The following is a 13,160-nucleotide window of genomic DNA, read 5'->3' as shown; positions in this document are numbered from 1 at the left end:
GATATTTGCATTCATTGAGGACACACCAAGCATGTACCAAGGGCCAACCTCCATGTTTGTGTTTTTTTAAAGGGGGTTGATATTTCCGCATTTTTCTTGCTCCACATGCACAGAATACTCCATATGGAGCAGAAAAAAATGGGAAATAACTCATCCCCTCAGGGCTGTTTCCACTCAGGAAAATGGTTTGGGAGGGAAGGCAGGAACCCTTCCTTCCCCACTACAAGCCTGTTTGGCCTTTCCATTTTGTTGTTGTTGTTTGTCTGCTTGCTTGCTAGTTTGTTTGTTTTAAGAAGCCACACAGCAGCTGTGGGGATACCAGAGCTGGGTCCAGAGAAGCCCAAACCTAGCTCTTCAAAAAACCTATGCCCCCCTAAGCCCCAACTTATTTAAATGATTTAACTTGTCATGCTTTAGTCAATGCAATTATATTAAGATCAGCTCAAAAGATCTGAGATATGGGTTGTTTCAGGTCTAGCAAATATACTTAGCAAACTAAATGCCTTGCAAAGTTCATAGATGAGCTAGAATTGCTTTGCAACATTGTTGTGCTTTGATACAACAAGCAAAGTGTCCAGTTCTTGTCAAGTTGTGATCCTATGAGAGAAGCTGATAGCAAATTGTAGCTGTTATGAACAGGAGCCAGCAGTGCAAGGGCTGGGATAGTTCCTGACAAAAGACCCTACCCAATGCACGTCTGTTGAGTCCCCAAGTCCTACCACAAGTCAAAGCTATCTGGAATTTAAAGGGGCAGAGCCCTAGCTTGGAGCAGCAAACTGTTGTCAGATGGCCTCCAGCTCTCTGTTGGGAGTCTATGTGAGGAGCCTGTAGTGGCGTGCCTTTGGTGATGGTTCCTCTGTTGTGGAATCTGAACCTGTGGCCTCCCGGGAAGGAGTGAAGCATCAGATCTTCCTGCAAATGGCTCAAATGACAGCTTTACCCGGGCATCGAGCCAGTTCAAAGTCCCTGAAACTTTTAGTGATTTATTCGTAAAGAACCCATGAAGCTGCATTATACTGAGTCCACCCATTGGCCTTTCAAGGTCAGTACTGTCTACTCTGACTGGCAGCAGCCCTCCAGAGTCTCTGGAAGATATCTTTCATACCACCTACCACCTGATCGTTTTAATTGGAGATGCTTGGGAACCTTATGAATGTAAAGCAGATGCTCTACCACTGAGCCACGGTCCTTCCCAAATCAGTCCTGTGCAGCCTCAGGCTCATCCTCCCAAGCATTTGGGAAATGAGAACATGACATCTAGTACTCTATGGAAACCTATTCTTTGACTTGCCTGGACCTGGGTGGCTCAAGCTAGCCCAGTCTCAGAAGCGAAGCAGGGTTGGTCCTGGTCAGTATTTGGGGTTGCCATAGTTCAGCTGCAACTTCACAGCAGAATAACAATAATTATAATAATTCCGTTGTCTCCTTAAGACCAAAGAAACCTGAACAAAGGTGAAACTGATGTGACCTGGGTGGCTCACGCTAGCCCAGTCTCAGAAGCGAAGCAGGGTTGGTCCTGGTCAGTATTTGGATGGGATTCCACCAAGGAATACTGGGGTCGCCGTGCAGAGGCAGGCAATGGCAGATCACTTCTGGCTTTGGAAACCCTACGGGGTTGCCATAGTTCAGCTGCAACGTCACAGCGAAATAACAATAATTATAATAATTCCTTGTCTCCTTAAGACCAAGAAACCTGAACAAAGGTGAAACTGATGTGAGCAGCACTAAAATCAATTCGATTTCAGAGGAGGCCATCCGCTTTGCAACCGTATGTCTCCCACTCAAACTGAGAGAGTGAATAGCTCTACAAGCGCTGGCTGAGCCCCACCGAACTCCGTCCTGAACCAGGATGGGGACAGCAGGTTGCATATTCAGTTGCTGCCGCCTTGCTCTCAGTGACGGATGAACAAAGCGATCCATGTAACAGAGATAATTAACTCCGGCATCCCCTAATAATTATCTGGAGGCCATGCTGGCTCATCTGATATGCTCGCTGGATCACCAGAGTAGATATAAGATTCCCAGAGGGAGGCGGTGGCCCCATATCATTCCCCAGGTTATTGACTTCCTTCCCAAGTGGAAATCTGTGAGCTGGTTCCCCTAATGGGCTCCTTATAACCTCTGAAAACTATTCCTTCGAGGAGTGATGGGGGAGGCATTTTCTCAAACGCCACTTGTAAGCATCTCTGGCTGTCTGCGTGTCCTAATACATGTTTATTTCTTTCAAATTATGCATTGACTCTGTTTCCATCTTGAGGCCTGTTCTTAGGCTAGAGCAGCTACGGTAGGAGATCCTCGGCTTGTCTGAGTTTGTGGGACAGACAAGTTGAGACCCCAGAGTCTGTCACAGCGCCTTTGCTGAAGTGGAGCAGGTCTAGGGAGTGGTCACACCTGAATGGGAGAACTCATGAGGCACCTGTGTGCACCACCTTGATTTCCATGCAGAAAGAAGGGTGGGATTCAAATCTACCATTAGTCATTATGTTTTTGCTAAGATTGTTTTTGCCCTGACCTGGATGGTCCAGGCTAGCTCAGTCTGGGTCAGATCTTGGACGCTAAGCAGAGTCAGCCTTGGTTAGTATTTGGATGGGAGACCTACAAGGAATGCCACAGGTGCTATGAAGAGGCAGGCTATGGCAAACCACCTCTGTTGGTCTCCTGCCTTGAAAACCCCATGAGGGGTTGCCATAAGTCAGCTGTGACTTGAGGGCACTTTATACACACACAAGGCTGTTACCCTGTTACAAAATCTTATGACCATCTATTAAATCTACATGCAGGGCTATTTTTGGGCAGGAACGCACAAGAACGGAGTTCCGGCCGGCTTCCACGTTGGCCACGCCCAGCAGGAACTCATTAGCATAATAGGCCACACCCAACAGCAGAAACTAATTAGGATTGGCTACATTAGGGGTGTGTGGCCTAACATGCAAAGGAGTTCCTGCTACAAAAAAGGCCCTGGGTTTTGATAACAAACAAAGTAAACAGAATAAGAAGAAAAAGGTGGGTGTGGCTGGATGAGCACACTTCTGGTAACATTGGGGTGTGACCTATAATGGCCATAAGCTGTGCTGTCAGGGGTGTGGCCTAATATGCTAATAAGTTTCTGCTGCTGGGTGTCGCCTATTATGCTAATGAGTTCCTGCTGGGCTTTTTCCACAAAAAAAGCCCTGTCTACATGTATTTGCATATGAACAATATCTCCCCAGGAGAGTGCTGAGATCAGCTGATAACAACTTACTGGTGATCCCCGGCCCTAGGGAAGTCCGGCTGTCATCAACTAAGGCCAGGACCTTTTCAGTCCTGGCCCCGACCTGGTGGAACTCTCTGCCAGACAACATCAGGGCCCTGCGGGATCTTATACAATTCTGCAGGGCCTGTAAGGCAGAGATGTTCTGCCAGGCTTTTAGCTGAGGGCAGCAATAGTTAAGACTGGCACCGTCCTTTTTCTCCCTATGGCTCCCGTGTCCCCCTCCCTGCCCCGCTGACTGGAGAGCACTGCAGCTGGCAAAAAAAAGAAACTGATCGCCATCTGAACTGGTCGTTTTATTAGTGTATGGTGATAATTTTATTATGTTGGTTGTATTTTATCTGTTTTTAAGGCTGTAAATCACCCAGAGCCCACTTTCGTGGTTGGGCAATACATCAATTGAATAAGTAGTGGTAGTAGTAGTGGTAGTGGTAGTAGTAATTATTATTATTGTTATTATTATTATTGAAGGGGGAAACGTCCTTTTTGTTGGAAATGTATGTCACAGCAGGCATCATTTCAGGAGAGGCATTCTTTTCTCTGTGTTAGAGAGGAGGAGGGCTCTTCCGAGATGATGCTTGCCCTGCGTGACTTTCATATGTCTGTGGTGGGTTCATTTTTTTCCAGAATCTGTTAACATTTGTTATCGTCCCCAATTAACTGAGGGTTCCCTTTTCAATCAATTAAAAAGATTTCATCGGTACTCTAACCAGTCATTCAAACAAGGATTAGTAGCCCCAGTTCATATGAAATACCCACGTGTGTTGCCATAGAACAATGCTCCAAAAAAATGAAGTCTATCCGGCAGATGAATCGCTCAGATTGCATTCTGCCCGTGTCCACGCGTGAGCCTTTTCACTCACTGTCCATATAGTATGAAATGGATTACCTGAGGCAGTTCAGAAAGCACCATCACTGATTGGTGGTTGTTTTTTACGGCCTACTTTCCAGCAGGCTTTCTCATACAGGGCAGATTTTAAGCTGCCAAGTTTATTGCCTTCTGTTGACAGGCGATCAGTTGGAGGTTGCTTTCTTTGCAAGCTTTGTGGGGGCTTGTGGATCAGTACTGTATTTGATGCAAATGTATGTCACAGCAGGCATCATTTCAGGAGAGGTATTCCTTTCTCTGTGTTAGAGAGGAGGAGGGACGGCTCTTCTTGCCCTGCGTGACTTTCATAAGTCTGTGGGTTCGTTTTTTTCAGAATTTGTTAACATTTTTTATTGTCCCCAATTAACTGGGGCTGTGGTGGCTCAAGTGGTTAAGACGCTGAACTGCAGACTGGAAGGTCGATCCTTCAGCAGTTTGAGACCCGAGTGCCGCAGGACGGAGTGAGCTCCCGTCTCTAGCCCCAGCTCCTGCCAACCTAGCAGTTTGAAAGCAAGATATTGCAGGTAGTTAAATAGGTAACACTTTGGTGGGCAGGTAACAGCGTTCCGTGCACCTTGGCGTCTAGTCATGCCAGCCACATGACCATGGAAACGTCTTCGGACAGCGCTGGCTCTTTGGCCTTGGAAACGGAGATGAGCACCGCATCCCTAGAGTCAGATTCGACTGGCTTTCGAGCAAGGGAAACCTTTGCCTTTACCTTACTGTATTTGAACTGTTTTAACTGCAAATCTGTATTATTGTTGGCATATATGTTGGTACCTGCCCTGAGCCTACATTGTGGGGAGGGCGGGATGTAAGTCAAATAAATAAATAAATAAGGCCCATGGTTCCATTGGGTAAGCCACCTTGGGCTAAACAGAAAAGGTAGGATATGAATATTTTTAAATTTTAAAAAAACGAAGATACAACTTTTAAAACTATTGGTGTAAACACGGGTTTATTTAAAAAGTGGCTATAATTAATAGTCTTTTACTAATTAACAAGTCAGTCACACTGCTTCCATGCAACACTTCACTAAATAAACCTTTATTGCCTGCCATAACTAACAGTGCTAGCCTAAGCAGAGCTGTTCGCTTCTACGCCTGCTGCAGTGAATGGGCTTAGAAAGTTATAAAATGCTTAAAACGACACTGCAAATGGCTTGCAATGTGTTTATCTGTATTGCATCCCTGACTCCCTTTCACTGTTGGTGGTGTCCATTATTTCCAGGGGATGGACAGGTGGACTTTGAGGAGTTTGTGACGTTACTTGGCCCCAAGCTTTCCGCTTCCGGCATCCCTGAGAAGTTCCATGGCACTGACTTTGACACTGTGTTCTGGAAGGTAAGGAGGCACCAGTCCCTTCTCCAGCAATCTAAAGGTCTTGCTGTCCTCTAGGTTTTGCAGCGAGAGCCAGATTGGTGTAGTGGTTAAGAGCACGGACTCTAATCTGGGAGAACTGGGTGTGATTCCCCACTCCTCCACATGCAGCTGCTGGTGTGACCTTGGGTCAGTCTTAAGTTTTCTCAGAGCTGTTCTCTCAAGGGTAGTTCTCGAAAGAGCTCTCTCAGCCCCACCTACCTCACAGGGTGTCTGTTGTGGGGAGGGGAAGGGAAAGGGATTAAGCCGCTCTGAGACTCCTTTGGGTAGTGAAGGGCGGGGTATAAATCCAATCTCCTCTACTCCTCTTCTCAGTGGGTTTGTACGGGCACTGTTTGGGAAGGGGGGAGCAATTGTTCCTCCACCCTACGTTTTCCACTAGGTATGATCATTCCTCAAACGTGTCTATATTTCTGTCCACAAGCTTACTGGTTCTAGTCTGTGACTATTGTTGCAAACAATTAAATGGACTTAGGCACATGGTACACAACAAAAGGATACTGCTGTCATCCTTCTGGTCTTAGTAACTTCTAGATTGGACGGCTGCAATGTGGTCACATGAGACTACTCTTGAAGATTCTTCCAAAACCTTGGTGGATCAAAATGGTATTCTGAGAATAAGGAGGAATAATTTCACTTTGCCCTCTGAGAATTATACTATCTACAAGAAGGTGAACCCGCGATACTCGCCGGGGGGAGCTCCACGTGGAGGAGAAGGAAGCAGCCGCAGGAGAGCCTTCTCCCCCGCCCCCCCCCCCCCCAGTGGCAGTGGCGGCGGCAAGGCCTGAGTGCCTCTCAGCCGCCCCGCCCACCAAGCCTTCTCCCTCCTCCTCCCCCCTGGCACCAACAGCGAGGCCTGAGCTCAGTCCGCCAAGTCTTCTCTTTCCCCCTCCCCCCCCAGTGGCAGTGGCGGCGGCAAGGCCTGAGTGCCTCTCAGCCGCCCCGCCCACCAAGCCTTCTCCCTCCTCCTCCTCTCCAGCACTAGCAGTGAGGCCTGAGCTTGGCCTACCAAGCCTTCTCCTTCCCCTCTCCCCCCCCCGGCGGCAAGGCCTGAGTGGCTCACAGCCGCCAGCCTGCCAAGCCTTATCTCGCCCCCTCCTGCCCCAGCGGCAGTGGGACAGTTGCCAAGGCATTCTCTGCGCATGCGCAGGGAATGCTTTTGTACTTTTGGGGAGATTTAAATATCCCCGTATCCTTTTTTCAACTTTTTAGATTTTTCTGCACTTCTGGGGATTGCCCCAAATGTGCAGGGAAATCTCTTTGCCCCCTAGGTGCCCCCGATGTGCGGATTTAGATATCCGCACGCAGGGAGCACCTTGGCTATTAGATATATAGATTTATGTTTCTAGGCACAATGTAAGGTATGGTTTTTCACCTTTAAAGCTCTAAATCAGGGGTCTGCAACTTATGGATCTAAAACCAAATGTAGCTCAGTACAGAACTAAATATGGGTCTTAAAAAAGGAAAATCAAATCTTTAAGTTAAGTTATACTGGAGAGGTAGCTGGGTTGCTAAAGTAGCCAGTATGTGAATGGAATTGGTTATGGCAGGCAAGGATTTTAATGGGACTAAAGGTTCTCCTGAAAAGCAAATGGTAGAGATGAACAGTTGCCAGTAACCCAAGTGCAAACCATGCACAGATTTATGCCAGTGCACTAAAATAATCATGCAGGAGCTCTGGTGTTATATTTGTTAGTTATTGTGAGACCTTGTGGATACGACTTTCCTAATAAAAGATACACAACAACCAGCACTTGAGCTGCAGATATTTTATGGTATGCTAATGTACATGTCAATTATCAGTAATATTAAGCTACATAGTTTCAGTAATGCAAATGGACTCTTTGTTAATCTGTTGATCTGAATCTTGACGTTGCTTGGCTCTGATAATTAAGAAATGTTGCTGACCTTTGCCCTGAACAGTATGTTAGAATAAATATGGTCCATAATGAATTTTCTGAAAGAAATCTTTCTACTACTTAAGAGTCCATCTTGGAGGCCTGCAAGATTGGTATCCATCAAAAATGGGGCCGTTTTAGTGGCTGCTCTAAGATTATGGCAGTCACTCCGCAGGATGTTCAGTTGCCCTCTGCCTTTCCTTCTTTCTATGGGCAGATAAAGACTATACTGTTGTGCTGGGCCTTAAACGTTTGATAATATCTAAATTTTTTCAAGGTAAAATGGTTAAATTAATTCAATTTTAAATTAAAAGCACATCTAGAGGCTCCAATTAGCATCTGACTCAGAGCAGCATCTGGCTCCTTCCTGCCTGGCTCTCAAAACATTCAAGCTCTCCAGTCTTGGGAGGAAGAGCCAAAGAGAACACCAACTAGGAGCTGTCATTCAGCACCCACCAGCAGGGGATGGTATCTCGGGAATGGGCAGATGTGGAAGAGTGTAGTATTTAATATTGCATTTTAGAAATGCCAAATGGTTTTTTGAGGGCCTTATGTCCAGAAATCCACATATAAATCTAAAACATGTTAAGGGCTGGAATTTTTCTGCTTTCTGTTTCTTGGAGTTCACTGTGCTTCAGTTATGTTTTTATTGTTGTTGCTGTTTTCTACCTATGTTGTGAACCACCTTGGTCTAGAAATGGTGTACAGTAAAATAAAAGAGATATGGTTGCTGGAGGTACAAATGGAGGTAAAGGAACTAAGGGAGGTGGCTGAAGCAATAAAAGAATAACAGGTTGGCCACTGTGTGAGTCAGGATGTTGGACTAGGTGGACCAGTGGTCTGATCCAGCGAGGCTCTTCTCGCGTTCTTAAATCCCATCACTTTCAAAAAGAGGGTGACTGTTCAACGTGGTGAAAACACTGCAATAATGATATAGCCTATGACATTTCACAAATGAAAACGGGGACATGCTTGTTAAAACATTCCTATTCTCATGCTGAGAATTATTGCCCAAACTCTCCTTCCTCCAATTATGCTTCACTGAAGGCCTCCATCAGCTGGATTTATTTACCGATTGAAAAGCCAAAATTGGTTTGTTCTTCATGTTAAAGGTGTATTGTAAAAACATAATTGTTATGATTAAAGTGAACCTCGGCAACTGTAGCATGGGAAATGTCAGGCTATGCACCCATCAATGCCTTAGTGCTCATGCACAACTTTTGTTCTGCTATCACTTTTGGTCACACAGGCTTGCAGAGTTTTAAGAGTGGGACTGGGGGGGGGGAATAAGAAGCACCACAAACATATCAGTTTAACTTTTGGAGGGGGGGGGGAAACATGTCCTCTGTTTCTATCCTCTGGGAGAAAGCCATGAGTATTCCACACTACTTTCCCCCACATTCCACCTGTGTCTGTTTTTCTTTTTCTTCTGACAGAGAGATAAAAGGGAAATTGTAAGCAGCAGCCACAGTGCTGCACTTTGTGTCCCCAGTTGTGACTTCTGGACATTGATCCAAGTGCTGAGCTGCCAATTATGTACAGAGCTAAGTGACTATGAGCATGTGTGCCCTGGCTTAGTTGGATCCCTGTATAATGGCATCAAACCACCTAACCCACCCTGCATGGGCTCTTCCTCCTGTGTAGTGTGACATGCAAAAGCTGACGGTGGATGAGTTGAAGCGACTGCTTTACGACACCTTCTGTGAACACCTCTCCATGAAAGACATCGAGAACATCATTATGACTGAGGAGGAGAGCCACCTGGGGACCACAGAGGAATGTCCGGTGGATGTGGAAAGTAAGTGAGCCTTTGTTCAATCTCACTGGATTCAAAAGAGTGAGACCGGAATGTTGGGTGTATTCTCACTGGCCCCTTGACAGCTGCCCAGAAAAAGTTAATATGGCCTAAGGAAATTTTAGGCAGGATCCATCCCTATATTTACAAAACAACCACTAAGATGTGGAGATGGTATGCTCTTGGTAAAGCCAGACCCCCAAAAGGGCAAATTATATACTCATGCCAAACAGGGACCTCCCAGCAGGCACACAGTGGTTATTTATTTGTTCAGAATTGTTTTATGCCACATCTTCAGGAAACCTGCCCAAGGTGGGTCACAAAAGAAAGATAAATCGTTTACCCAATTAACAAACAAAACAAACAAAGAAACATGCAGAATGGTTGGGTTTAAGGCTTGACGGCACCAAAACAAATCCATGGAGAGATGGGCGCCTACAGTCATGGAAGGAAGCATTCAGAGACAGTAGAAACTGGTGGGAAATGCTACACCATGAGGCAAAACACCAAGTTAGGCCTCTGCCTAGGAAGTTTAAATATCTTGGATTGGTCCTGATCCAATGAGTCTCTTCAGTGCATCATTGTTGGGTAAGGACCAGGGGCATGATCTAGCAGAAGTTACATTTACATCCTCGGAGACCAGGCTCAGAGCGGGTTAACCTCATTTGTTAAAAACATTCAATTCAAATGTTCAGTACATAATCACAATAAGTACCATAAAATAGAATAAAATACATAATAAATAGATATACAAATAATAAATGGCGTACAATCTCTTCTTGCCTTCTCCTTCTCTTCTCCTTATCTGTGTAAAACATTTGTACCCTGCCTTTTGACCTAAGTCCTTGAAATGGCTTGCAATAATATACCATCAAAATCTAACTATATCAGCTATGAAATTACATACAAACTCTAAAATATATTGATAAAAACAAATAACAGAAGTAACATGTCTGGTTTACCAGTCTCTATCAAATACCCCTAAAAGCCTAGGCAGATTAAAAAAAATAAAATTCCCTGGTGCCTGAAAGCTGTTAACATGAGTGCAGATGGACTGATAAGGGAAGAAAGTTCCATAGACAGAAAACCACCACCATCCACTAGCTGATCCATTGTGGCCGCTTCTAAGGGCCATGTGAAGGGGGAAGGAAGGTATGTCTGCTTCGAAGGAACTGACTGCCTGTGAACTTGCAACAGACCCAGTTCGGTGCTGAGACAGGAACAGAAGCAGAAAAAGTATTTAGTTGTGGCCTGTCACCTGAAGAAGTGACAGTGGGGACAAATGTTGTGTTTCTTCCTTGCAAAAATGACCCTGGCCCTAGCACGGCCACAATGGCAACAAGAGCTTATTTGTTCCTACATCCTTGTTCTCTCTCTCTCACTCACTCTCTCTCTCTCTTTTACTGCTTAATTATGAAAGTGGCAGTTCTATTTAGGCTGCGGTTTACTTTGAATGTTAATGTCAGAGGAGGCCGCATGGGGCCAGGCAGAGAAAGTGCTGCTTGCTTGGTATTCCATGCTACTGAACGGGGGGGGGGGGGGGGGGGCTGGCAGTCTTGCATCTTTCACAGGCAGTGGACCCTGAGTGTCTTACAGAGGCCAGAAGCCACCCCTGGGTGAGCCACCATATCAGGCATAGCATAGGTGCTTGTCTGCCCAAGCATTCCGTGGCATCCCAGTTGGCTTCTCTTGCTAAAATGGTGTCTTTCAAAGTAGGAATCGTGTGGCATGAGCCCTGTGCACCAAAACTAAACGCTGTGCAAAAGTGACCCGAATTTCACACCAAAAAGTGTTGCATTCTGCAAAACAGTATTTATTGGGGAAATTAGTCTGATCTTATCTTGCATAATGTGTTGCGCATTTTCTTTCTTTATTAACAATAAGTGCCTTCAGCCATCCAATTTTCTACAGCTTTGTGTGGCTTATTCAAGTTTTTCAAACCATGGGTAGGAACATAAAAAAAGCGTTTGAAGACAGTGTCATTGACTACCTTTGACAGTTTAAGGGGGGGAACCTCCATGTTTACCAAACAGTAGCCGTCTCTGATAGGTTGCATATTGCATTGTTCAGATATCTCCGTTGTATATGGAAGGGGCTGTTCTGTGCTGAAGTGCCTTCCTAACTGAAGGTGCAGCCATCAGGATGGGTCTTCTGCAACTATTGACTCTACAGATTGGAAAATAGATCTATCATCTCTTTGCAGGCATTTAGTCCAAAGTTATATCACTGACTTCTTCTTTCTCTTTGTTTTTCACTTCATTTCACCCCACAAATCCCAAATCTCCTCCTAACACACATACCTGCATCTACCTTTCTACATCCCTCCTCAGCTTGCTCAAACCAGCAGATCAGGCAGACGTGTGTCCGGAAAAGCCTCATTTGTGCATTTGCCATCGCTTTCATCATCAGCGTCATGTTGATTGCCGCCAACCAGGTGCTGCGAAGTGGGATGAAGTAGCCTGGGCAGATGGATGGATGGACAGATGGACTTTCTTGAAGAACAAACAGAGAAAACAAACTATAAATATCTATAAATACCTATAGCCACGAGGGTCAGGGGTGGGGGAGGGGGAAATTGTAATTCCTCCATGGCAAAACTCCTGCACACGCCCATAAATTCACTTTCCCTTCCTCCTGTCTCCAAGGGGGTCCTCCCCCTTCCGGGAGGTACAGCTGTCTTCTCAGCAGATAGCATGGTTTCCCCCAGGGTGAGTCCAACTCAACCCAGCTGGGGGAGTCAACGGGATTCGCATGGTGGAATTTTAAAACTAAACTTTACGAGCATGTAAAAGTGCATGGAGATCTCCCCCCAAGTCCCCACCCAGCCCCACCCCACCTCTCAATTTGAGTGATGCAATACTGTGTGCTTTTATAATCGGATATTAGAATCCTACAAAATATATAAAAGATATATTATATATATATAATATATATATATTTATGATAAACCGAATAATCAGTTAAGCAATACACACGCGTCGGGATTTTCTATCCAAGATTCGGGCGTTGCATGGACATCAACACAACAAGGGCTGGACACAAATCACTCGCTGTTTGTATCGTCATCCGACCTCCTCTTTGCAGGCTCTCTCTGGCATCTATGCACTTTTTCTCACCCGTCCAGAAGGGACGGGCTTATTAGAGCCTGCTTTATGTGGATGTGGGGTTGTACGGACGGAAGGCACCGGGAAAGGGTGGATTGCCTGCAGAAGGCACTCCTTATGTGCGCTCTTAGTGGCTGTTCGCATCACCACTGGAAACCTTGCATGTGAATATTCCAAGGCAGGCCACTGTGGGTGCAGAGAAATTCCTCTCCTCCTCAAGGGGACGCTGGGCCATGATGTTCCAGGAGACAAAAGAAACTCCATCTTCTTTGTGCCCTGTACCATCGTCCTCATAATGTCACCATACTGTATATAAAGGTCAGAGGGCACCACTGAAATCATAGAGTCCACCATCTTTAAAAATGCAGATTTCCCTTCCACCAAGCTTAGTATCATGATTCTGGCTAGAGTGTCTCTTGGGGAACATTATCTTGTCTTGAGGTGGAGATTTTTGAGTGATGGAGAATTCATCCCTTTCCTGGGTAGCCTGTTCCAACGGTTAGCCATTTCCCCCGTTCTGTTTTTTTTAAAAAAAATACTGTGCCTTATTTCTAATTTGAATTTGCCCAGCGTTTAACTTGCAAGCTGTTGGTTCTTGTTATTCTATGGCTAGATCAAAGAGCCTTTTCCTATCCCCAGTCTTTCTTTCCATTGTTATACTCCATGGGTATGTTTTAAACGTTTTGAAAAGATCCTGCTCATGTCAGTGGGCTTCACTCCCTGCATGTCTTTTTCAAAATGTGGGGACTAGAGGGGGAAGCTGGTGGATCAAGTCTCATCAGAGAGGTATGCTCTGTTCTCGACCTCTGTTCACTCTTCCTCTGCTAATAACTCCTTTAGCCCTAGCACCGCATTAGGAGCTTTTG

General features: G+C 45.5%; 1 protein-coding gene across 1 annotated transcript in view; it reads left to right on the top strand.

Moving 5' to 3' along the window:
• The window catches only part of CABP7 (calcium binding protein 7), an 87,681-nt gene extending 76,028 nt beyond the window's left edge, over positions 1 to 11,653 (top strand). Inside the window, exons 3-5 of the mRNA XM_015425340.1 lie at positions 5,349 to 5,461; positions 9,040 to 9,193; positions 11,521 to 11,653. Of these exons, the coding sequence (XP_015280826.1) occupies positions 5,349 to 5,461; positions 9,040 to 9,193; positions 11,521 to 11,648 (395 nt within the window). The 3' untranslated portion in view covers positions 11,649 to 11,653. The remainder of the gene's footprint in view (positions 1 to 5,348; positions 5,462 to 9,039; positions 9,194 to 11,520) is intronic.
• The last annotated feature ends 1,507 nt before the right edge of the window (positions 11,654 to 13,160 follow it).

Source organism: Gekko japonicus, unplaced genomic scaffold (genome assembly GCF_001447785.1).
Source record: "Gekko japonicus isolate JY-2015 unplaced genomic scaffold, Gekko_japonicus_V1.1 scaffold135, whole genome shotgun sequence".
In the NCBI taxonomy this organism is placed as follows: domain Eukaryota; kingdom Metazoa; phylum Chordata; class Lepidosauria; order Squamata; family Gekkonidae; genus Gekko; species Gekko japonicus.
This window is presented reverse-complemented; position numbering and strand designations above follow the sequence as displayed.